Genomic DNA, 24,530 nt, shown 5'->3' with positions numbered 1-24,530 from the left:
GTGAAGACTTGCAGAAACATGCAAGTGTACATCAACCACTGACACTGCTTTGGATCAACGCTGCCTCCCGAATACTTCGATCATTTGGCTTTTTCCTGGAAACACTGCCTTAATTAAAATCAACATCACACTCTGTATAGCCAAGTACCCCTTACTACTGCCAGAGTACAAGTCTCCCACATGAGCAAACCAACCAGACAAAACGCATCCTTCAGCTCAGATCCATCAGGCAGGATCCCTCCTGGCAGAACCCCACGTTCAGAAGCCAGGGCGATCAAGCAAGCACCCAAAACTCCCTAACTCCTGCTACTGCTGCAGCACGGCCAGCTAAACCCAGCGTGGGAATGGCACAGAGATTTCAACAGGCCAAGGCTGCTAGGGTGTGCTCCTTGCTTGAACGTAGTAACTTCATATTTTCTTTGAAATAAGAAAAACCTCTCCGAAACAACTGCATTCAAGGCAAAGCAACAAAATCCCGACTAACGTTCGTTACTGGAAGCGGACAGAGTAGCTGCTCACGCTCAGACGATGTGGGCGCGTTCGGGAAATTAAGCCCATAAGGGCAGACGAGCACCCGGCACACGGGGTGGCCATGAACTGCGTCCCCCCACGCAGGAAAGCACGACGGTTTCCTCCAGAAGAGCGACCAACGAAACACGGCGAGGTGACCCACCCTGGCCACCACCGCGGAGCCCCGCCGGCTCCCGCAGCGCCGACCCCCGCGCCCGGGCAGGCACCGACCCCCGGTCCCGGGGAGGGCGGGCAGCCCCGGGGCACCCGCGGCGGCCTCACGCCTGGGCTCCACCGCACGCCGCGAGCTGCTAAGCAACCGAGCGCCTCGAACTTATTGCAATTAAACTTACTAATTTTACCTCAAATCCCTCCCTTCGGCACCGACAGGTTTCGCAACTCGGCGTGGGAAAGCCCGGGCCAGGCAGCCCACTCCCGGCTCCCGTGACTCACGCACGGCGGGGCGGGAGCGGCTCCGGGCGGAACCGGCTGCCGCGGGGGCCGCGTCGGGCCTAGGCCCCGCGGCGGGGGGCGCCGGGCCTGCGGGCGCCACGCACCGCCGCGCCTCCCTCCCTCCCGCCGGGCGGCGAGGCGGCGGCCGCCCAGGCAGCCCCGGCCGCCCCCCCGGGCCCGCAGGCGGCGCAGCGGCGGGCCGGGCCGGAGCGCCTGACCGCCGCGGCGGCGGCGCGGCTCCCGCCGCCTCCCCGCCCTGCCTCTCGGGCCCCGCAGCTAGGCCGCAGCGCGGCCGGGTGAGCCGCGCGGCGGAGCGCCGGGCCGACCGGGGCCCGGACCGGGCGGCGGCGGCGGGGATCGCGCCGGGGCGGTTCCCCCCCCCGTCTCCCCGCCGGGGCCCCCGCACCTTCTTGATGTTGTAGAGCCGGGTGAGCATGCCGACGCCCCGGTCGTTCAGGATGGTGAGCTTCTCCGCCAGCTTCTGCTGGCTCGGCTGCAGCACCGACCGCGACATCCTGTCCCGCTGCGCTCCGCGCCCCCCGGCCCGGGCCCCGCCGCTCGCAGCCCCGCCGTGCCGCGGCCGCCAGCCCGGCGCTGCCTCCCCGCGCCGCCGCCGCCGCCGCCGGCCTGGCTCGCTGCTGCCTCCGCGGGGCGTGGCCACGGCGGCGCGGCGCGCGTCACGTGGTGCGGCTCGCGGGCGCCCCCTGCGGGCGGGCGGCGGCGGGGCGGGCGGAGGCAGCTCCCCGGCGACGGGCGGCGAGCGGGGCGGGCGGCGGCGAGCGGGGCGGGCGGCGGCGAGCGGGGCGGGCGGCGGCGAGCGGGGCGGGCGGCGGCGAGCGGGGCGGGCGGCGGCGAGCGGGGCGGGCGGCGTCTCCCAGCGCCCGCAGCCACGGGGCGCAGGCCTTGCGCTGGGCGGGCGCCACTGCCCGGTGTTCCCCTTGCCGCTGTGCTTAGCGGCAGAGCCGGTGGACTGTGTGCTGGGGGTGGCCCCGCCGTGCGCCTCGAAACCGTGAGGAACCGGGGGGGGGGGAGTTGTCAAGGTTTTTCCTTCAAGGTGTTTCACAAGGCCCCGTTTTTCTTACTTAACCGGCCGAACATGGCGAGGTGATGCTCAGGCCAGCGTGGCGCAGCTCATCCCCACCCAAATGCCGTCGCCGGTGGCTGTGGTGGGCTGAGGCCGCTTCGGTGGGCAGCAGGGGTCCAGGGGAGCCCCGGGACCCCCACGGAGCCCTGGGACCCCGACGGAGCGAGGGGCTGTGGGAGCCACCCACCCCCAGCCGCTGCAGTGGCTCACCGTGCCCCCTGAGCTGCCGCCGTAGGCCCACGTACCGCGGATCCAGCAAAATGCCATTTCGCCAATTAGATGAGTCACATCACCGCTGTTGGTTGGGTTTTTTTCTTCTCTCTTGCAGCCACGGTAATTAAAAGCATGTATTTTTAAGGGCTAGTGAGATTTCCATGCAGTGAGTGCCAAGGAGAAGCGGCAACCTGTTCTGGAGCGGCAGCACCTCCAGCTGGGATGCTGGGCTCCCCGGCCTGCTGCATGGGGGACAGGCTTCAGAATTAGGCTTCTAATCTCATTTATTTTTATAATGGCGCAGCCATCTGTGCCTTTTTTGCATATTAATACTTCTATTTAATTTTCAGTTGGCATTTTCGTATTAGAAACCAGAATCGGATGATCTTGTTCTTTTAGCGGTTTTAAACTAATAGATTTTTAGGAAGTGTAGAAATGAATGGGAGAAGCCTAAATGTAATTAAATTGTTACCGACCTCCTTCTTCACTTCAGCAGTTACAAGATAATTTATGATTCAGAATGAAACCGGGAAGCAAGAACGTAGAGTTCTGATCTTAAGTCTGCTATTGACTCATTCTTTGGCCCTTATCAGATGATTTTCTGCCGCAGCTTTGTGTCCAAGAGTCCGGAATACCTAGCAACAATGTACTGATTAATTAGGTTGGATCTGACCTGTCACTACTGGAGTCTGCGGAAAACATCAGAAACATTCAAATCCATATTTGAATTTATAAACAATAAAATGGTATTCAATATCAAAGTACCTAACAAATAATATCTATATTAATAACTTTACACAAAGCATCTTCGTTATATTATTAATTAATTTTTTAAAATATCAAATATATTATTTCTAGTTGCAATAAAGATGTTTCCCATGCAGCTGCACTGCAAAATAAGAACAAATACTATTGCTAACAGCCATTTTTTTTGTTTCTCACCTGCAGCTAAAACAACAGCAGCCAATTTTTAATTCCATATTCAATTATTTTTCAGCCATATGGAGTCTTCTGGAAGTTTCAAACATTAACAATCGCAGAATTTGTAATTGATGTATAGCCATGCAAGTGGAATGATACCAACACTGTGAAAGTTCATCGGGAGTTTTTCTCCATTATTACTGAATCATCTATGATCTAATAACCCAGTCTTTCTTCCTCTAGAATTAGAAAAACTAAGGATTGAAATGGAGTCAAAGTCACTTGATTGTGATAAAGTTTGTGCTTACAGAGCTCACCGGAGAACTTTCACGCTCTCCGTAACTACTAATGTAGTTTGCGACGTGAAAGCAGTCAGTCACTCTCCACGCCGCACAGACAACAGGGTGAGGCACAGGAGGGAAAAATTACTCTTTCCTTTATAGTAATGGCAGAGCATCGTGGTTTTAAACGCCTACACTTTTCGTGAGGCTGTTTACAAGATCCTCTTGTTATGAGGAGAACCTCTGGTTGCTATAATTTTTTTCATTGCAAATGGTGCTGACAGCTGCATTTCTTGAAAACATGCCAAATATCAGAACAGGGAAAAAATATCAGTAAACAAGAACTTCTGATACAAGGTATTTTTAACATGCAGCCGTACAGACTTAATACTAAATAGTTTATATCGCTGTAACATGGTTAGTCACAGACTTTTAACAATATTCTTCTAACATGCAAGCAGATACATTAAAACAAAAAATAATCTCTTTAAATAGAGCCTGACAAAGCAGACCAGATGTTTTCAAGTACGGAATGTCCCTTACCACCCTTTGCAAAATGAGTGTTTTTCAGCAAAGGTGTCAGCGAGCTGCCAAGACCTGATTAGGAAAAGAAGGTATACCAATCTCAACTCGGAGACAGACACGAAAAGCGAGTTTGGAACCCACCGACAGAAGATGTTACTGCCCACACAGACACAAGATGCTGCCAATCACATAACTGGCAGCATCTTGCTAATGTGAGTGTCAGGTCTGGTGTCAAGTTTGGAACTACAATGCGTGCATTTTTTCCTCTTGCTTTTAAACACTTACTGCTCATTAGAAGGAGAAAATGTGCACATCTAGGGAAGATACGGTGTAGCTGAAAGGTTAAGATTTCACAGAAACCACATCAAAAAGCCTGGAAACCTTTGCTATATGTGAATGGAGAAACCATGATAACAGAAAGCAGATGTCACCAAGATCAAACTTGGTAAATGTGAATGCATATACTTCAGTAGTCAACAGTTTTGTCATCACTTTTAGCAGCAGCAGGGTTATGTTGTCATACTACTATTGCTGCAACTTTAGAAACTGCAGGAAGATGTATAGGTTTTCAGCAGGAAGATTTATGGCATATTAAATTATAAAAATGTCTGCATTGTACAATCTGGGTTCACCAATCTGGCAGCAGGCATAACAATAAAGTGGAAATACAAGCTTTGTCAGTAATGGCATAGCTCTTACAGGTGTGGCGAAATTAAATGAAGGGAAGAGTAAGGCTAACAACTATTTTTAAAAACACAACTACTATTTCCTTGATGATTTATTAATGATTAACATTTAAACAACTTACTTTATTTAGTCTGAAAATACGAGTTTAGGGCAAGTTTCTAATAGCACTTTGGACTTGATTTGAGCTCAGGTCTGGTCCTTTTGAAGTCAATTTTCTGTTCAGCTCAGGGTTTGATTGTGCTGTTCTCTGTGGGGCTTTCGGGCAGTAACGAAAATGATGTTTGAGAAGCTTCAAAAGAGTAATTACCAAGTAGCTCCACATATAACAACTCCACCTGGTGTCCAGTGAAGCATGTGAAGGGTATATGTATTTTTCTAGCATTGCTACTTTAGAACATGTAATGGACAATTTACTACTGCAGAGTAGACTGTATTGCCACCTAAGTCTTTGGTAAACTTCTAACTTACATTTCTGTAGAAGTATTTATAGAGATATATATTTCCTTTCCTGTCTGCATTTTTTTTTCCTTGGTTTAACATCTTCTGACCTGGAGACTATTCAAAACTCCATGACCAGGAGTTTCAGTGAAGCGGCAGCCATCGGGAGCTGCGCTGCCCATGAGTGATCTGGCACAGTCCACTGCACAACTTGGGCCCAGGTGGCCAACAGAAGCCAAGAAGCAACTTTTACAGACTCGTTTCATTCAATATTTCCTTTTCAAGTAGAAAGAATGCAAAACATAAAACCAAACTCTTATTTGAACAGACCAGAATTTTTAAATGGTCATCATAATCCCAATTATTTGGGTCATGCCACAGTATTTATTAAAAAATAATACATATATATTTATCACATTGTTAAATTTGCATGTAAAGGCACAAAGGCTGGCAACTTTACCACTCAAAGGCTATACTATTGTTTAGATCACCTATAAAAATAATAAATAGCATTGAACAAACACAGTTGCCTTTATCAGACAGGCTTTTAATCTTATCTGAAAAACAGGTTCAAAAGATCTATCATCCTCACTAAACCAAGCTGAGAGATTCATTGTATTTTAATCTATAATTTTCTTGATTAATCCAAACCTTTTTCATTATTTAATCTATCATGAAGCCAACATGTCTGCAATTTCCCATGTTCTCTTTTTTTCCTCTCTTTGCAGGTATTTGGACATTATTATAATCTTTTCTGTCATTAACATGAAGTTCATATGTGTGCCAGCTCTCTGTTCAATTTTGTGCATGTCTCCGAGTCCTTCTAGCCAAGGTTGTTACATGACATGCAGCAGTTGCTCAGAGATACCAGGCCTTTGAACTTAAAAGAACGGGAACATTGGACGGGGAGGACACAAAGAGATGTGCAAAGCCAGTTTGAAACAGATGATGAATCCTGTGGCAGCTATTCTCTCATGCTCTGCAGAAACCTGCCAGTTTGAGAATACAGGAGCATTTCTGCTCATACTGGAGGGACAAGTATGATGAGCCTGCTCCAGAACTTCTAGTCCAACGCTATGCGAATGAGCCTCAATCAGTAGAGAAGCAGGTCATTACCAACATTTGAGAGCTTCCTCAGTGAGTCCCAGGTCCATGACTAACCAGTAATGCTTAACTGGCAAATCTAATGTCAGCCTGGTGGCTATGAAAGTGTGCGACAACAGGAAGAAAATTGGTTACATGTGAGCTACCAGCATGGCTAAACAGAATGAGCTTAGAAAGTATTGGTGGTCCAAGATTAGGCTTGTTTCAGTCTGAAGCACTGATCACTTTTAGAACAAAGATGAAATCAAGTTGGTAGGTTAGATCCAGTTGTCTAGTTTCAGAATTAGGATTACAGTTAACTCTTACAGAAACCATTGAGCAAATTATTTAAAGAGTTTTCTCGCTGGCTATCAAACAAAGCTTAGGAGGGCTGTTGGAATGAGTCACCCATCTAAAGTAAGGTTTTGGACTGATATGGGTGTAGACCTTAGGTTGGGTTTCTAGGCAGGAGTTACATCACCAGCTTTAAAAAACATCCTGGTAAACACTGAAATCAGAAAGGGCACTGGAGTAGGAGTCCAGCTAGATTAGAAGGGGCATTTTATTTGCGGTTTCCTTACAGGCTGAAGAGTCAAGCAGCAGCAACAGTGATCTCTCAGATGTCTGTGAGGCCACTAGAGACAGCATGACTAATGCTTGCAAATCTTTACCATAAAGATGAGTTAGCCTATGCTAACTTCCCACTGACCAGAATAAATCACAAGTGATCAGTTTGCAAAGAATGACTTCTGTCCTCTTTGAAACTGGGATGTCATCAGAAAGTTGTGCGAAAGGGTGCTGGAATACAGATGCCAGCTAGCCAGACAGGACCCATCAAGGCAGTCTAGCACACAGGAAAATTGCAGGGCTTCCGTTGGCCCCACATTTTTCAGTATCTTGATCCACCTACAGAGCCTTCTTTGGCAGGCACATGCAAGCTGGTGTGCTTTGACCTACTTTCTTTAGCCTCTGTTACTCACTTCTGTCCTAGATAAATAGGGTAGCACCAGGCACTAATGTGTAGCTACAGTTACAAACGCACAAAAATAACCTATTAGAGGTTTCTCTGTTTCCTCTCTTTCTTTCCCTTCCCTCATGAGAATCCAGGGGAGTAGCACGTACCTCTTTAAATATGATGGCTTTTACGGTCTATCCAGAAAAGGATAAGAAAGAAGCCTTCTGCCTTAAAGTTACTCTACATATAGGGGAGGAAAATTTTGCCCAGGGAACACCTAAAGAATGAAAGGGTTTCCCCCACTGTTTCTAGGAATCACATTAACCAGTCAGTAGGGATCTTGAATACTGATCACAGTAAAAATCAAGATAAATGTTCCCTTTAAAAGTTTGAGGTTTACATATGACAGAACAGTCCAACTGTAGATTTTTATAGATAAAACATGTGGAGAAAAGCAAGCTAGTGGAGAAGGATGACACAAGCATCACCCAAATCATCACACCCATGAGCTACGATCGAACGGGTAAAAAATTGTGAAAACCTACTGCAGTTATCTTCCATATTTCCATCTGTAGTGTTTTCTCCATTTGACAAATAAATATGAATCATTTCAGTGTATACAAAACCATAAGAGTTGTTTCACATAACACAGAAATATACAACTTAAATCAGAAATGGAAACAATACTGTGATAAATATGAGAAAAGTCTATCTCCAGTATGCAGTGTGAATCACTATGTGTGGAGAGACACGATAAGGTTGTGAACAATGAGGAGTGCTTATACTTAAATAATAGTAGCTCAGAATTAAAGTTCAGTGGTTATTAAGATTGCTACAATAAAATTTTATGTGGTCATAACTTCAAATTTACCTCATTTGGAAAAAGAGACGGGATAACTCTGCCTCTTAACATTTGCCATTCGAAGAGCCTTTAGCTCTTTTTTGAAATAAGATGCAGAGAATTTTGCTTATGGGCAAACCAGGTATGCTAATTTTACTACAGGGAGTATAAGTACTTCAAAAGTACTTATTTTCTAATGATTTGTTCCCTAGGGAAACACTGCATGATTGCCTTCACTGAAGTAGAGGACTAAGTATCAAAGAATTTGATTGTATAGATTAGTTGAACAACTAATGCTTTGTGTATTTTTAAATATCTTTTCAATTGAAGTAGTACTCTTTAAAGTTATAAAGCAGGATGTGAAATAATACAAACACAATTTTATGTCTAAAAGGTGATAAAATCATTAAATATAAATATATACCAATTACTCCTCCTGGATCTCCTTACGTAGATTACTTCTACTGCATTTAGAGCTTTTCACATACATTTCTTCTTTGGTGGTAAAATTTTCAGAGGTTTTGTTCTTATAGTGTTCGGGGGTTTGTAAGTCTTTTTTTTTAAAAGGATGTCCCCCTACACACCTTTTAACATGTTTGAAAAAAGTTGGGTTTATAGGTATAACTCATTACACATATCTTCCAAGGCTGGGTTTTGGTTTTGTTTTCCCTGCAATATTTTGTGACATTGATAATGAAAGTGTTAATGATTCAGCATGTGCTACTCACAAGAAAATAATAGTCTCTACTCCAGGAAAATCTTTTCCCTTCATAGATAGTGCTCACGTCAGAAGTAATCTCTTGTTCAACTGGCTGAATTATATTCCAGTAACAAAGTTACTATTAGCAAAGTAACATCAAAGATTTCATCTGCTTGAATTAGTGAAGCTCATTGTTTAGGGTTGGACAGAAAACAGCTATTCCATCTTTTATGGTGGAATATAATAATATTTATTATGAAAACTTGTGAAGGTTTAAAATTAAGGCAAAGTCAAGAACTCTCAGTGTTACTCACAAAAAGTCATTGACTGGTACTCTAAATACTAAACAGCCTTTTTGGTAGGACATTTAACCTGACAATTAAAATGGAACAGAAGTCTTTCATGTTCAAGGACAGTGTTATTCAGTAAGCTTTTGGTGATTTTGAAAGTGTGGTTAAAACATGTCAGGGGAAAAGGAAGAAAGGGAAATGCTGGTCATGACTTGTTCTGACAAGAGAGTCCCAAAGGTAAGAAATGTTCTTAATTAAGATGTTATCAAAGTAGTAAATTAATTACATCAAATGTATTCACATTGACATCCAAATTTGTGATTTTCTACCATTAGTCTAAATGAATTATATGTAGTTTCTGAAGTAAACCAGAAAACTTTGCTATGTCATTTTGAACTTAATTTATGGTCTAAATGTAAAAATGAATTCCATAAAAAAACCCAAAATAGTCAAGTATTTTAATAAGAAAACAGAATGGAAGCTTTGGCTACTTTAAAAGTAATTATTAAATAAGATAAAGTTAGGAGTAACTTGTGAGTTTCAGCAAGATGATTCTATATTTTCTCTTTACTGAAATACTCAAAGAGAAGACATAGTTAAAAAACCCTGACCTTTCACTCTTTCTGCTTATTGAAGAATAAAAGAAAAATATCAAACACTAAGAGACAGTGTAGGTCAATCTTGGTCATTCTTTGACTCTGCAGTATACCAAAAATCATTAGTTTTTTCTGGGGGTGTGTGTGCATATGCGTATATTCCAGGATGTTACCTCTTTTTCTAGGAACGTCTTTCAGTTATCAGTTCTCTTCTTGTTTTTGAAGCCCTGGTTTTCAAATACCTTTAGCTATCCCCCAGGTATTGCTAGATGCATCTATCCCCGTCCTGACAGCAAAAAATAAATCCCAGCAGTATTGCTTTCTTTGCCGACGTACAATATCACATTATAAACTTAGTTATGATCATAGCTTTTATCCCATCAACACTGTCGACCAGTAAGGCTTTACTTTGCCGCCTGCAATTTGCATTTTCTTACAGGTCACAGATATAGCCTCTAGGGTCAGGGATTTTATGTAATTAAATTATGAAGCAATTTTATGGAATTTTTAAATTCTATTTTATGGAATTTTTAAATTCTATAATGCTAAGTTTACTCATTTTAATTATTCACTTGACCAGAAAGAAAACAAAAACGTAGGAAGTTGGTCAGACTAAAAGCCCATCCAGCTCAGTATCCTGTCTCTATCCAAGGACAGAGCACTAAGGAAGAGTGTGAGAACAGACAAGCGTGTACCACTGCTGCTGCAGAATGTACTCCCAGACTCCAACAGTTTGTGGCTCTGGGACTTCAGGAGCCAGAGACACTGTCTTGCGTTTAATACCTGTTGATCTACTCCTTTTCTATGAATATGTCCATCGCCTTCTGAAGGCATGCAAACTTTTTGGGTTCTGTAGCAAAAGCTCACTTAGCTTAACTGTGTCTTGCATATAGGAATTTGAAGAAATAACATAGGCCAGGTCCTACCTGAGTTATTTGTATTTTGAGAGGGAAAGGAAAATTAGATCTCTCCTTGTTAGTGGGACGGAAGTTATTAGGAAGCTCTAGGCTGGATGGATCAAGCTATAGATGTAGAACAAGATAGGGCACAGATAGCTTAATATTCCTTCCCTGCCTGCAGGGAACTTCTTCCCACACACAAGCATGCAAGCACAATGCAGCATTAGCAATGTGCTAAGGCAAGAAAAGGGCATGCAGAGGAACCATATTCTCCAAATATTTTTTTTTGCAGGAAGTGAAATGCTATGCTTACGCATATTCCACCTCACCTTAACCCCTACTTACAGAAGGCATCGCTTCATGGTGAACAGTAAGAATAGGTCCTACTTCCATGTCTGACTAAGCTAATCCACAAAATAATTCTCCTACTGCATTCGGTTTATGATCCTGACTAGAAGCTATAATGGTTTCCTTCTTGAACTCTTTGAACCAGAAAAACTTGCTATGCATCCGGGTACAAATCATAACATTAATATTTTATTATGCCTGTGGAAGCTACACATAAGCAAAAGCTACACATAAGATGCTACAAGAACTCTGAAATGAACTTTGATTTTTCCTTCTTTAATTTTAACTTTTCCAGCTGTAGGCTTGGACTTTGCTGCAAGAGAGACTTCTAGGGACTTTTTTTCTAAAGTAGCTTTCATGTCTTTGAATGACCACTGAAAGAAACCTGTAGAAAAACAGGAAGGTTGGGAGACAGATTAATTGCATTTATGCAGAACTAGGCTGCTAGAAGCTGAACTGCGCAGTGAAAATTGCTGTTTTAAGTGTTCTGATATAAGCCAAATTGTGAGTAGTCCTAATGGTTAGCCACTGAAAAATCATAATTTTATCTTTACCTTTTACTTCACCCCCACCCCCTAAAATGGAGAAAGAAATCCATGCTTCAGGTTTCAAAGGACTTGAAAACATTAGAGAAACTCACCTATGTTAACATCATTTCTCTGGAAAAGCTTTGATTTTCTCTTTTCTTTTTGAAGGTCTCGACCCTTACAGGTTCTTTTCAGGCCGTATGGCAAAGTTAACTTCTCTGAAGTGAAGGTATTCTTAAAATGAAATAACACACAAATGGTGGAGAACAACTGCCTTGGTGACTGATGGTCTGTGCTAGCTGTGTAGTTAACCAGCACTCCTCGGCAGAGCAGCCAGCTGGAATCGAAGCAGTTTCATGCGTCTACATTTTTGTTAAAGTGGGTCACATTTTTGTAGCTTCCTAATAGACTGTTCCTTCCCCTGATTAACTTTGCCTGTGTCTCTGCTACTGAGCTGACATACCCAGTTTTACACCAAGCTTCATATCTATAGCTATATCGACCTCTTCGCTCACACATGACTGCACTGAAGCAAGTCAAAGTGCTCCTGGAGAAGAGACACCTGAGCGCAATGGGGGCTGGAATTCAGATCCTACTTACGTAACGCAAACAGGAGTTGTGCCAGACTCCTCACCCCAACACGTCCCCAGGGATACTCTCTATGGCCATTAAACATTTCAGCTTTGCATTCTGCTCTGTTCCTCAGTGCTCATTATTCAGCATAATCCATCACACACTCTAAAAATATACATCTTTAGATCAGTGAGTCAGGCTGCTCATTTGCATAGATTGCTCACAAAGCGTGGTGAGAGCAGAGAAATGCCCTGCTAAGTGTTTGTAGGGCCATGCCTTTGGTTATGAGCACGGCTTTGCTTCTGGGGAAATTTCCCTGCAGCAATATGAAGAGATATGCCAGTGAAAACACTACTGGTTCAGACTAGCTTTAGAAGAACCAGCATGCAATGCTGCTTGAAATAAATAAATAGCATGAAGTGAAGCTGGCTACCCTTCAGTCCAGGGATAGAAGGTAGTGTTTGGTGGAGGTCCACAGAATTACTAATATTATTAGGAACAACCACCGGGCCCCTGATTGCTCACAGTCTTTTGCAGTGGGGACTGGGCTTTCATATGCATGCTGGCAGAGGCAGATGGCCAACTCAGTCTCCCAGGCTACAGACTCAAAGACTTGAGGAACCAGCTCTTTCCAGGCTGGACCAAGATGCATCCTCTGCTTTCACCTGAAGAAACACAACATAGGTAAAGCTGGTCAAGAATGATGTGGCATACCCAAGAAGCATAGCTTTAATGGATGTTTTGATTTGTATGCTAAAGGGGTACAGGAAGAGAGGATATGTAAAGGCATGCTTAGGATATATACTACCCCTTACCATGGGAAACCCTCTGCAGCAGTAAATGAGCACCACAATTATGCAGAACCAAAGCTTAAAAAAATTTCAAGGAGACTCCCAGCACCTCTGGCCTCACCCCATTCTCACAAACAAGTAACTGCACATTGTTTAGCCAATAGGGTCTAGCGCTTCTAATGTGTTAAAATTGGCAGAGCCAGAAATCCAGAAACAAACTAACACCTTACACTAAAGCTTGGCTCACTAACAACCAGGCTACAGTGTGTGTAACTGCAGCAATATGTGCAGGAGTGCCCTGTCAACTTTTTGTTTTGATAACTTGCTGAATGCAGCCTTCAGCATGGCCCTGCTTCCCATAACTTTCCCCATTTAGACCAGCTAGTACCGCAACACTTCTAAAATGCTTAATAATCTGCCCCTGCCTTTACCCCTTATTCCTGCTATCGTGGAAGAAAACACCAAACCCTACAATAGTTGGCAAGCTTAGTTTCTTCAGCCTCTATGTCTCACCTCAGCGATGCAGTGATCTCAGTACACAAAACTGAGAATCCTTGCGGACTTTTCACTCTTCACTATATTCAGTTCCAGAAGAGTCCTTGCTACAAATTCATTCTTCTCCAGAAATGCCATTTCAAGATTTTGTCTACACTTTGGTATTTTTTTAAGGTCATATGTTTCACTTCCAGTCAGGATCCCACTTAAGATAGATTTTCCAGGCATGTTACTGGATACCAGGATGAAAGAGGTATAATACCTGCATCCAGATTCAGGATATGGGACAAGGTACACAGCCAGGCTGGGGAAGAGGACAAGCCATTTTCCATCAATCTCCCTTTCACTTTGCTGGTACTCTAGTTTTGTTCCAGAATATTCTTTCCATGCCTACCAGATGTAGACAAGTCTAAAGCATGGAAAACAAATGGATGAGAATAAATAAGCGGTTGTCTCTCAGCCAGATCCTCTCTATGTGAGGGAAATGGCATGGAGCACAGACTCATGTCAGAGCAAATGCCTCTGAAGGGAAGCATGAGCATGTCATGTTCCTGCCATCCTCCCATGTACCATCTTACCCTGTTGTTTAGGGTCTGAATGATCCTGAGCTCGTGCCTCCAAATTGCTCTCTTCTTCAGCAACAGGAGAGACAGCAGGAGTAGGCATCATGCATCGACAACTTCGCAAAGATGAAACGGAGACTCTGCATCAGGTATGAGCCTCCACGCTGTGTGGGGCTCACCGTTCTGGAGTGCATGAGGCAGAGAAGCCATTGCTAGGAGTGCTTGCATGTGTGTTGGCGCAAATGGTGGTGAAATAGTTACTATGCCAGGGGGCTTCTCCCGCTCAAGTCAGTATGGATGTGGAGCTGTCAGTCCCAAGGGGCCCAAATACCACGGTGTGCTTTGATGACAGCCTAACCTACATAGGGCAATTTCAGATTTAAGCTATTCTTTGCACTTGTTTCAAGTATGAGATCATCTTGAATACAGTCATTGCCAAATAGTGCAATACACTTCCAAAAAAGCTTATTAGAACTTCATACAATAGCATTATTATTTCCCTCTTTCTATTTTAAATAACTCCTGATGCATTCCATGGTCACACTTGCTTTTCTCATTACCACACTACATTCGTGATTCACAGTCATCCTGTGACCAACTGGTGCACACAGTTATTTTCAACTTCTCAGTTATTTTCAATTAATGAATGTACAGTCTGCAGCAGAGGCTTGTATTATTGGTTAGATATTAGTTGATAATATTTTGATTTTTGCCCAGTTTCTCTTACTCCTCAAAGTCATCTGGTTATTGCAGTTTGAAACATGATGCAATTAGTGTACTAATTAGGGTTTGATCCTCCGCTTCAGGTAAATCACTAACATAAGCAATCATCTCTCAATTTTTGGTGCATTTTACAATCAAGTTCAACCCTCTAACATACGCATTTTTCGGAATGCAAGGCTGGTTTCTCAGATTTACCTGTCTGGAATGTCTGGTTATCATTTCTCTGATAGAAGGTAGCTCTTTTGCATTGATAAATACAGGCAGTACCTAGACTAAAATGAACAGTGGAAGGAAACAAATACAACAGAGATGACGTATCGTCGTATGAGCTTTCTGAATATGTACAAGCAGTTTTCTGTAATAATTAGTGTCTGTGTTACACATTTCTTGGTTAATACCCACTAGAACAGGTTCTGCTGAATTTCTAGACAGACAAAACAGAAGAACCATGAACTTAAAAAAGATATAAAATTCTACTACATTTGCATTTGTAGGTAGCTTATTCAAGACCTGAAGATCCAGCAATACCATAAATGCATTCAACCAATGAAGCGGAGAGAGCATCCTGCTCCTACCATATATTTGGAGAAGTCTTCTACCCTCAGCAAAGCATGCAAGAGGGAGTGTTCATCTGTGAACTGAGATCCCAATTTTAAACTCTAATGTCACAATTCTCTTCTGTCTTGGAATGGAAAGTACAAACAACTTGACAGCAGCATGTAAACGCCTGTATTACAAAAACTAGTATCTGTGAATACTCAGGCTAGATCTAATGCTTATGATATGGACACTCTAATTACATAATAATATACTAATTCTGCATATAAACACCTGGGGAATATTTGGATTTCAGAGAGGTAGCAATAATACAGATTTTATGTCCAGTAGTGACCTCTGGTGTTTAAGCTATTTATAACAATGATAAACATTCCTAGCAGAAAATTACTTGAATACTTTGGCATCAGCTGCTTTTCTGTGTCCGCACATCTTGCAGGCTCTTCCTCAGAGGTTAAGGAACAACATGTAGTTGTATTATTAAGTTCAGTTGCAAGTATCTTACAGATCTGTCACAGTTTAGTCTTGCAAACGCCTACACAGCAAGCTCCATACTTGTATGGGGCAGAAGTTGGTTACAAAGCACATCCTACAGCCTTGCTATTCTAAGGGCAGGCTTCTGGGTCTGGACTGCAAGCAAATTTTGCTCAGGCTTTGCCAATTTCCTGAGGCATGAGGCTCTCCGCATTCTTGCTGGATACCGTACTGTTCTTGGTCTTTCACAGCAGCAGCTGCAGCAAGCCAATGCAGCTTGAAAAACAGCCATGAAACACTATGAAATTGCTAGCTTAAAGCTTTCCATTGCTTTCTTGTTATTAATTGCATCAAAATTATGGAGTAGACCTTAACAAAAATGAATGAATCAACTTCTACATTGTTATTAACTGCTGTGAGTCACAGTCCACTTTCAGAGAGGCTACTGAATACACATCCACCATGCAGAATATTACAAAACCTCCTACTTGTATTCGAAATTTAATTTTTGTTGCAGAAAGCAATTGCTGAGCATTATGAGAATTATGTTTTGTCCTGCAGCGTTCTGTTTGGCATCTTTGCTACCTTGATCCCTGATCCAGCCCAAATCCCTATTCTCTTCCTCTCCCTGCCCTAAGCATCTTCCTTGATCTTATCTCTTGGTTTAGAATCTTGCTTTTCCAGATGGTGTGGGGGGTGTTCTGCCTTTTTCAGATGAACTTGGGTTTACGTCTAATTCCTATCAGGAGATTGCCTCTGGCATTCCCAGAAATAACTTATGCTCTTGCAGTCCCTAACACCATTCTCTGTTTCTTGAATTGACAGGGCATTTGTAGACCTCTTTACGTGGAACTGAGTTGCCACTGTTCTGTACTGCGTTCTAGGGAACTATCAGAAGGATCTTTTCAGAGTCATCACATCCTGCCAGCACAGCTTTGAGAAATATTGTAACATCGAGAGGGGAAGTACCGTAATAATGCATCCTTATTTTACAAACCGGCATGGTGGATTGTTGAAAATGCCCTGAAATGTATGTTTGGCACAATTTAAGTTAACGGTATTACCATTTAACTGCACAAACAAAAATTTCACTTTTGTGGAACACTACAAATAGTACTCTGTAGAGAACACGAGCACACAGGCATTGAGGGGATTGTGAATAAGGGAAACCAGTCTCACCTTGCCTCCCTTTTCTTCCTACGTAGCCTCTTTGGTAAATTTAAGAAGATGATTTTGTTTAGCCTTTGGCCACTAGCCCAGAGGTTCCGGAGGGAGGGGGTGTGTGTGTGTGTGGGGGGGAAATACTTAATTCAAGTATTTTCTAAGTGTTTTCCCATGAAGCAAGGCCTAATTACACTCAGACAGGCATTGCTGCGTGATTGGGTTTTCAAAACAGCCGCACTTACCTAATAAACAGGCATTGACAGTTGAAAGGCTGCTTTAATTAGACTGCTGCATTGTTCGCTGCCAGACCAAAGCCCCACAAATACTAGTTAGAAAAAAACAACAACCAACCCACCACCAAATTTTTAGGTGAACCCAAAACTTTCTGACAGGCTTACAGTACTAAAAGCAAAGCACTGGCAAACCCCCTGTGACTGGCCCCGCTACAGAGCCCGGAGCGAGCTGGACGCCTCGCAGGGAGTCACTTCTCGCAGCGGTGGCCCCGGGGGCCAAGCACAGCGGGTAGAAGGCCACGGTGCCCACCCCGGTGAGGCCGGCCCGGTCCCCGCCGCCCATAATGAAGCCGGGCGAGACAAGCCCCGCCGTGCCCCCGCGCCTGCGCCCAGCCGCCGCCTCACGCCCCCTCAGCGCGGAGATGAGACGGCCCCGCGCGTCCCGGCCCCGCGCGCCGAGGCTCCGCCCCGAGGGCCCGGCAGCCAATAAGGGCGCTGGCCCTCGGCCTACAGAGGGGCGGGGCGCCGGGCGGAAGGGCGGGGAAGGGCGGGGCGCCGGGCGGAGGGGCGGGGCGCCGGGCGGAGGGGCGGGGCGCCGGGCGGAGGGGCGGGGCGCCGGGCGGAGGGGCGGGGCGCCGGGCGGAGGGGCGGGGCGCCGGGCGGAGGGGCGGGGCGCCGGGCGGAGGGGCGGGGCGCCGGGCGGAGGGGCGGGGCGCCGGGCGGAGGGGCGGGGCGCCGGGCGGAGGGGCGGGGCGCCGGCGGGCCTTGCCGTCAGTCGCGGGCGAGCGGCGGCGCCGGGCGATGCACTCCCTCACCCAGGAGATCCGCAGCTTCTCCCGGGCCAACCTGCGGAGGCAGCGCACCCGCGTGACGACGCTGACGGGCAAGAGGATCATCGAGACGTGGCGCGGCGCCTGCCTGCAGGTGGAGGAGGAGGCGGAGGCGGCGCCCGGCGGCGGCTTCGTGCAGGACCTGAGCGCCGACCTCCAGGTCGGCGTCGTGAAACCCTGGCTGCTGCTGGGTGAGCGGGGCCGGGGGCCGCTGGGAGGACCGGGGGGGCGGGGGGACCGGGCGCCGGGTGCCGGAGGGGGCCCGAGGGGCGTCGGGGGCCTGGCTGCAGCGGGGCAGCCCGCTTGGCGTAGCAACTGGGCCCCCTCTCTCCTCAGGGTCGCAGGATGCCGCTCACGACCTGGAGACGATGAAAAAGTATAAGGTGAGGTGACACGGAGATCGGAGTGCACCTGGCGCAGTGTGGCTGGTGGAGTTCTTCTAAAAAAGGCTGGAATAGTCCCGAGTAACTTCAGGAAAATTGTATCACCTTGGCGGTGTTAGAAGCAGCTCCGTTTGCAGAGGGGCGGATGCCGGTGGCCTTCGGGAGAAGCTGGGGTGCTGCCAGCCGGCGGCTGGTGTGGAGGCGTCGATGGGACAGGTCCCGCGCTGTGCCGTGTGTGTCGCCCTTTTGGAATGGGAGCAGCATCAGGCCGCCATGCCCAGTGCGGGTGGGTGGGACACACGAGGCAAAGCAGCAGCCCGAAGTCTGCCCCGAGCTTTGGTCTTTTCACTCTTCTGTGTCACAGTAGTGGGGCGATAAGGCCTTGGGGCAGCGGTGCTCCTGCAGGGCAGTGGGGCACTAGGCCGGCATCTGGGGCCACGTAAATGTCATTTCGCTGTAAATTACAATAACCCACAACCTGGCCATAGCCTGGGCTGAGCAAGAGGGCAGGAGGCTAGAGGTGGTCTCACCTGCCAAGCGCAGGTATAGTTTACTTTGAAATCCTTCTGCTGCAGTAGATGGTACTAATAACTCAGTAGAAGAAAGATTAAGCTGATGGGTTAGGGCAGGGTTGAAATTTGGGCGATTTTTGTGTGGTCTGTGCTCTTATTCCTATAGCTTTCTCTTTTATTTTCCATCTGTGTGCTGACGACTCCTTTTTCTGTTGAAAATCCTTAATTTAGTTTGTGTTTGGTTGAGCACAGATCTTTTCCTCACAAAAAAAATCAAGGAAACTGAATTTTATCACAGTATATTTTAACATGCATTGAAACTTTGCTTGGAGAAAAGTATACCATAAACAGCGTACATATGTACAACTGAATGCTGCTGTTCTGGAAGGTACGGTCTGTGTATGCCTAAAGAATAATTTACTGTTGCTACTACTGCTCATTTTGCTTGCTGTCTTCAGAAATTGTCTTTTTCTGGCCCCCCTCCCCTTTTTTTTTTTTTTTTTCCTTAGGTTACTCATGTTCTAAATGTGGCATATGGAGTCCAAAATGCCTTCCTCGATGACTTTATTTACAAGACCATTTCTATTCTGGACCTCCCAGAAACTGACATCACCTCCTATTTCCCAGAATGTTTTGAGTTTATTGAGAAAGCCAAGATCCAGGTATGGTTTATCAATAATTAATGTTAGTAGTTATCCTGTTTAGATTATTTATTACACTACTTTAAAATCTAAAGCAGCTTTTTTTGTCAAAAGAAAGCATGGTACCAAATGAATAGTTTTCCCATTGCCTTTTCCAATTTTAGATAGACAATCCAAGCAATTTCTAAGCATTTCTAGAGACATGGTGCTGCTGTTAATCCCCATTCCCTGCAACGTTGTTTTTTCAGAATGACTGTCTTACGTGTCTTAGAGAAGTTCTTCTTTAATACAGTTGGACTAGGAGCTGACTTTATCTAAAGAAATCCTTTTGTGAGTCCAAGTCACTACATCTGACAGAGGGGAAAGGAGAAACTTTACTTTCTGTACTTTATCCACTGGGGATGTTGTTCTGGATTAGAAGCAAGCCTAACGGGGCTTTTACAGATCTGTGTGGTTTGTCAGCAGTCATCCGCCATCCTTGTGCTTTTCCTTGGTTGTCTATTGAAGATGAAACACATTGAGACATGAATTCACACACAATTACGTACCAAGACTGTCAAGAGAATGTGTTACTAGTCTTGGAGCCAACTTGTGATTTAACTGCTAACAAAATCCTGAAAAAGATGCAACATAGGAAATAGGGTGAGGGGACTCCTTCTGGGGTCGTTTGGCAGATTTGTCTGTAACCAAGACCATCCCTGACTCATATTTATTAAGTTTAGGCTTACTGTGTAATTTACGACAACCGTTGCTTGGACCTTATTGCACGCTATTCCACCATATCTACTATATTCATTATTTATGTAGATTGGGATAAAAGAAGATAATCTTGCCCCAGCTTTCTTTGTGTCACACAGTGTTCTTTCCTTCTCTCATTTATCATTTATGAGGTATGTGATACGCATTGTCGCTTAATGACCTTTTCAAGGTTTCTAGTTACGGTTTCCACTTAATTTCTAAATGAGACTTGCCATTCATAACGGCATCGTGTAGCTTTCTGCCTCTGGTGTTCATGTCCAGTTACTGTTTTGTAAGCTAGGGAATTCTGAAAACTTTTACAGCAGAATTTATAGTTTTCTAATAGGAGAGTTGGGTGAAAGAGCAGGTGATTGATGGAAGAGATGTTCTTCAGGATCATTTCGTGAAGCATGTGATAGTAGTGTGCGGAGACAGAGCTCTGGAAGGTTTGAAGTACTTTATTTGCTTTGTTAAAGTAGCGCTAAAAGAGCTTATGATAAATTGTATCACAAATTATTATTCTGCTTAAGTAATCACAAAAAGATACTAGTTTCATGCCCTAACATGGGGGAGGGAGAGATGCTCACTGGTGAGAGAGCCTGATATATGAGAAATTATTACTAGAACGTGATTAACTTAATGGAGAAGTATGAGAGCACTTGAATTAGAGAATGCAAGTAAAGCTTGCACTGTTCAGTAAGTCATGCCAGCTGGTACTTGTAGCAGGATTGACTTTTCTAAAACTGTAACTGCCTAAGTCTGTAGATGCCATAGTACAAATTCTGATACTGATCAGAGCTCACCTTTTCTTCTAGGCTCCAAATTGGCAGGCAGATTTTCCGTGACATGTTAGGTGACCCATATCAGATCATAGTGCTATGAATGAGGGATTTGTTTTTTATTGTTCTGTTTCATATTTAATTAGAAGAACTTTAAAATATTGCCTTTCCAGGGATCCATTTTCATGAATATCTCTCCTTATTGCTCCCTCTGTCCCTCCTAAAGAAAAAGCCCTGGCACCACTGCAAAGTAAAATAGGCTGTCAGGATCAGAGGAAGAAGTTCTTGGTAAATAGAGATTAATGTCCTATCTGCAGTCAGTTTCTCACTTTTATTCTGTATTCATATCTATATACAAAATCAGTTAAGAAGTAGCATGCCAAATGAATCTCTGTATAAAGCAACGATGGGATTTAGCAAGGAAAGCTAAATGTCCTTACGATTAAATTTGGTTTAGTGTTATTGCCCATGTTCATTCATGTCCAGCAATTTTCAGTTCTATTCCATGGATATCACTCTGTAATTTTTGGCAATGTACAACAGAACTGTCATTAAAAAAAGAAATGCATAAATGTGAAAGAAGAAAATAAAGCATGAACTGCACAAAGAAAAAAGGACTGCTTCCAATGCTTGTTTTTTTTACCCTCACTGCCACTGCTAGATACTGATCTTGGTTATGGTACATTATGTCTAAAATAACTCCCACTGAATCAGTAAAAACTACTCCAGATCTACAGTGAATAAGCTTCAGCAACTGCTTTATTAGCAGTGGCATAAATATTTTCAATGTAATAATTTTGATGTCATTATTATAAAGGAGGTAGTGGATTTACAGGTCACCACTGGCACTTCCTCAGGGAGTTGAAATACATGTACAAATCTGCTTTCCACTCTGCCTAGTCTGTGTGATGAGGAGGCATGCCCCTCCGAATGTGAGAAAGGGAATGAAGAGTACAATTCTCAGCAGGCAATGCAAAGTGGATGTGATTTTCATTGCAAAAAAGGGTGGTATTGTGGTTGATTGTGCTGGGATGCAGGAGCTTAGATTCAGTTCCTAGCTCTGTCATAATCTTGTGTTAACTTGAGCAAGTCATTCTTCTTGTCTCAGCTTGGCATTTCTTCAACAAGGATAATTACACTCAATTCCATACTACTTTGTCTTATTATTTAAACTGGAAGATTTTTGGAGCAGGAACCATTTTCTGCTCTGCGTGTTTATTAATACACTGGATAAATGCAACTCCTGGGTCTGTAACATAAACCATCAAGTTCCTGGAAAGGAACCCTGGTGGTTATGAGCTCTTCTTTTTTGTCCGAGTAAAATGCCCATTGAATAATTTGCACCTGCTAGGGCAGACAGAGCGGGCTGTTTATATCTAGAATAAACTCATTCAGCACATTGTGTCATGTATCAATATCTTTATTCAGAACATGTAGATGCTAGGGGTTTGGTTTTGTGGTTGTTTTGGGTTGGTTTTTTTTTTTGGGTGTGTGAAAGTGGCATTTGGCAGACAGTTTAGACTAAGCCTTCTTGAGTCATAGCCTGATGTACAAACACAACAGGATCGTGAAGCCTGGGCCTTGCAAACGTTGGCTCACACTAGGTTGTCTAGTTGTCTCTGTGTTAACTCATGCCTGTTATTTCTTAATGAAACTTGCAGTGTTTGTTTAAAGAGTCATTCAGGTTTCAAAGATTGTGTGGGAAATGTTTAGTAGGATAAAACCATTACTTTTACAGATAATTGAGGATAAGCATGAATTTAAAACCCAGGAGAAACAGTTGTGACTTTATGCGAGTTTCGGTAGTTTCGGGTTTTGCACCTTAGTCCCCAGTTAAGGGACTGTAGTTGTATCAGCCACTACAGTTGTGTCAGCACTGTGATGGGGAAGTAGACGTTTATTGCAAATCATGTGGTCTCTTTTCTGTTTTTTCTGTTTCTGTGCATGATCTTGCTTATCCAAAATCTTCATGGAAGAACTCCATAGCATGCAAGAAACGCGTGACTGAAATTCCAAGATGTTCTAAAATCTGCCTCTGTGCCTAGCTGTTTGCTGCCTTGTTATGTTTTTAACCTGGTAACAAGATACAGTCAAGTAAATTCCTTGCCATATTTGAAATAAAATCTATTTTAAAATTGGCAGCCAATTAGATCAGATATCTTAGCATTTCAGACATCTGTGATTTGTTTTTTACGTGAGGGGGCTGCTGTCTTGGGGAAAGGGACAGAGGAATGTTTTTTAGTTCTAAGGTATGAATTAGGTTTCAAGTATTTGATAACTATGAAGTGGCCTTGGTTCAAAAAATACTTAATTTGGGCTTGTATATCTGTGTTTGGAGTCACTTGTATGTGTAAATATTTGCTTGGAACTCATCAAGGAGCTTTTAATAAGTCTTAACAGATTTTTATATAAGGTTTCTAGTACTTGTTACTATCTATTTAATGAATATCCTGACTTAATGTTCCATTTGTTTCTTGAAGGATGGTGTGGTACTGGTCCACTGTAATGCAGGAGTCTCCCGTGCAGCGGCAGTAGTCACAGGTTTTCTAATGAATTCAGAAGGACTGAGTTTTGCTAGAGCCTTTTCCTTGGTGAAAAATGCAAGGCCCGCGGCTTGTCCAAATCCTGGCTTTATGGAGCAGCTTCACAAGTACCAAGAACAGAACATAAAGGCAAATGGAAGCATAAATGATCACGACTGATCAAAAGGGAGAAGTGAAACAATCTGTTTTGACTATACAGTAACAGATGTTGGATATACTGTAATCCGTCATTTTGCAGTCCCCTTTCACATGTGCATCTTAAAGTCTTTACATACTTTTTTCTTACCCTTCTTTGACCCCCTTTTTTTCAGGCCAAATGGTATTCCACTGACTTCAGAGATGATTTTGCCCAGGAAGAAGCTCTTCCTAGAATGCTAATAAAAACATAAAAGTTCAATTTTCCTTAAAATGCTAGAGAAAAAAACCCAGAACTGGTTGTTGGGGTTTTTTTTTTTTTTTTTTTGAACTATCAGAAAATGCAGGCAATAGAGAAAGGAAATAAAATGAGTTAAGTTGCCCTGTTTAATACTAAACCACGTTATGTATTCCAGTTGGTTTTAAAACCTAGGTAATAAAATGTTCATATAATAAAGTACCTTGGTACTGGATTTTAAATTCATATTGCAACTAAAGAGGATTTTATTGAATTTTGCGGGCTAGCCAGCCATTAAATATTTTTTGAAATGACAACAGATGGTCTTTTGAGGATGCTCAAAATGTGTAGGATGCTCTAATGCTTCATGCTTTTTACTGTTTCTCATCCAGTAGTGATTTGAAGTGCACTAACATGATGTTTCCAAAGTGCTGGAACCAGCCTATGAGGTTGGTGTTTGTTTGAGGGTTTTTTTGTAGATCATTTTGATGGAGATATGAAACATGTTTATAACAATCTATCTCAGACTTGCTGCTACTGTCCTATCATTGCACCCAGTCCTCAGTTGCTCACTCCATTCCACATCACCTGTAAAGAACAGATGTCGTAGAATAGGTAATTTTGACCCTCCTGATAGGTCTTGGGCATGTTTAAAAAAACCCACCAAACCAACCACAAAACTGCAAAAGATTTTAATAGTATTTTCTGTGGTCTTCACACCAGTTTTAAGCGGTTTGATATGTTAATATCAACAAAATAAAAAGAATACTGTGTTTGGATAAATTTTGTGCTGAAATGATTTCAAAGGT

At 43.9% G+C, this 24,530-nt stretch overlaps 2 protein-coding genes across 2 annotated transcripts in view; one reads left to right on the top strand and one right to left on the bottom strand.

The window, feature by feature from the left end:
* NCKAP1 (NCK associated protein 1) overlaps nucleotides 1-1,568 on the bottom strand; it is a 61,283-nt gene extending 59,715 nt beyond the window's left edge. The window contains 1 exon segment of the mRNA XM_037396931.1: nucleotides 1,370-1,568. Within this exon segment, the coding sequence (XP_037252828.1) occupies nucleotides 1,370-1,477 (108 nt within the window). The 5' untranslated portion in view covers nucleotides 1,478-1,568.
* Nucleotides 1,569-17,652: 16,084 nt separating this feature from the next.
* DUSP19 (dual specificity phosphatase 19) lies at nucleotides 17,653-24,500 on the top strand. The gene is made up of 4 exons (XM_037396840.1): nucleotides 17,653-17,943; nucleotides 18,089-18,135; nucleotides 19,157-19,309; nucleotides 23,286-24,500. Exons 1-4 carry the CDS (start codon nucleotides 17,724-17,726, stop codon nucleotides 23,505-23,507), a joined length of 642 nt encoding a protein of 213 aa, XP_037252737.1. The 5' UTR covers nucleotides 17,653-17,723; the 3' UTR covers nucleotides 23,508-24,500.
* The last annotated feature ends 30 nt before the right edge of the window (nucleotides 24,501-24,530 follow it).

Source organism: Falco rusticolus, chromosome 8 (genome assembly GCF_015220075.1).
Source record: "Falco rusticolus isolate bFalRus1 chromosome 8, bFalRus1.pri, whole genome shotgun sequence".
In the NCBI taxonomy this organism is placed as follows: Eukaryota; Metazoa; Chordata; class Aves; order Falconiformes; family Falconidae; genus Falco; species Falco rusticolus.
The sequence above is the reverse complement of the archived record's forward strand: the minus strand, read 5'-3'. Positions and strand labels throughout refer to the sequence as shown.

Coding starts and splice junctions, on each gene's coding strand:
- DUSP19 (XM_037396840.1), top strand. CDS start 17,724: ATGCACTCCCTCACCCAGGAGATCCGCAGCTTCTCCCGGGCCAACCTG. Junction 17,944..18,088: donor GAAACCCTGGCTGCTGCTGG/GTGAGCGGGGCC, acceptor CTCTCTCCTCAG/GGTCGCAGGATGCCGCTCAC. Junction 18,136..19,156: donor AGACGATGAAAAAGTATAAG/GTGAGGTGACAC, acceptor TTTTTTCCTTAG/GTTACTCATGTTCTAAATGT.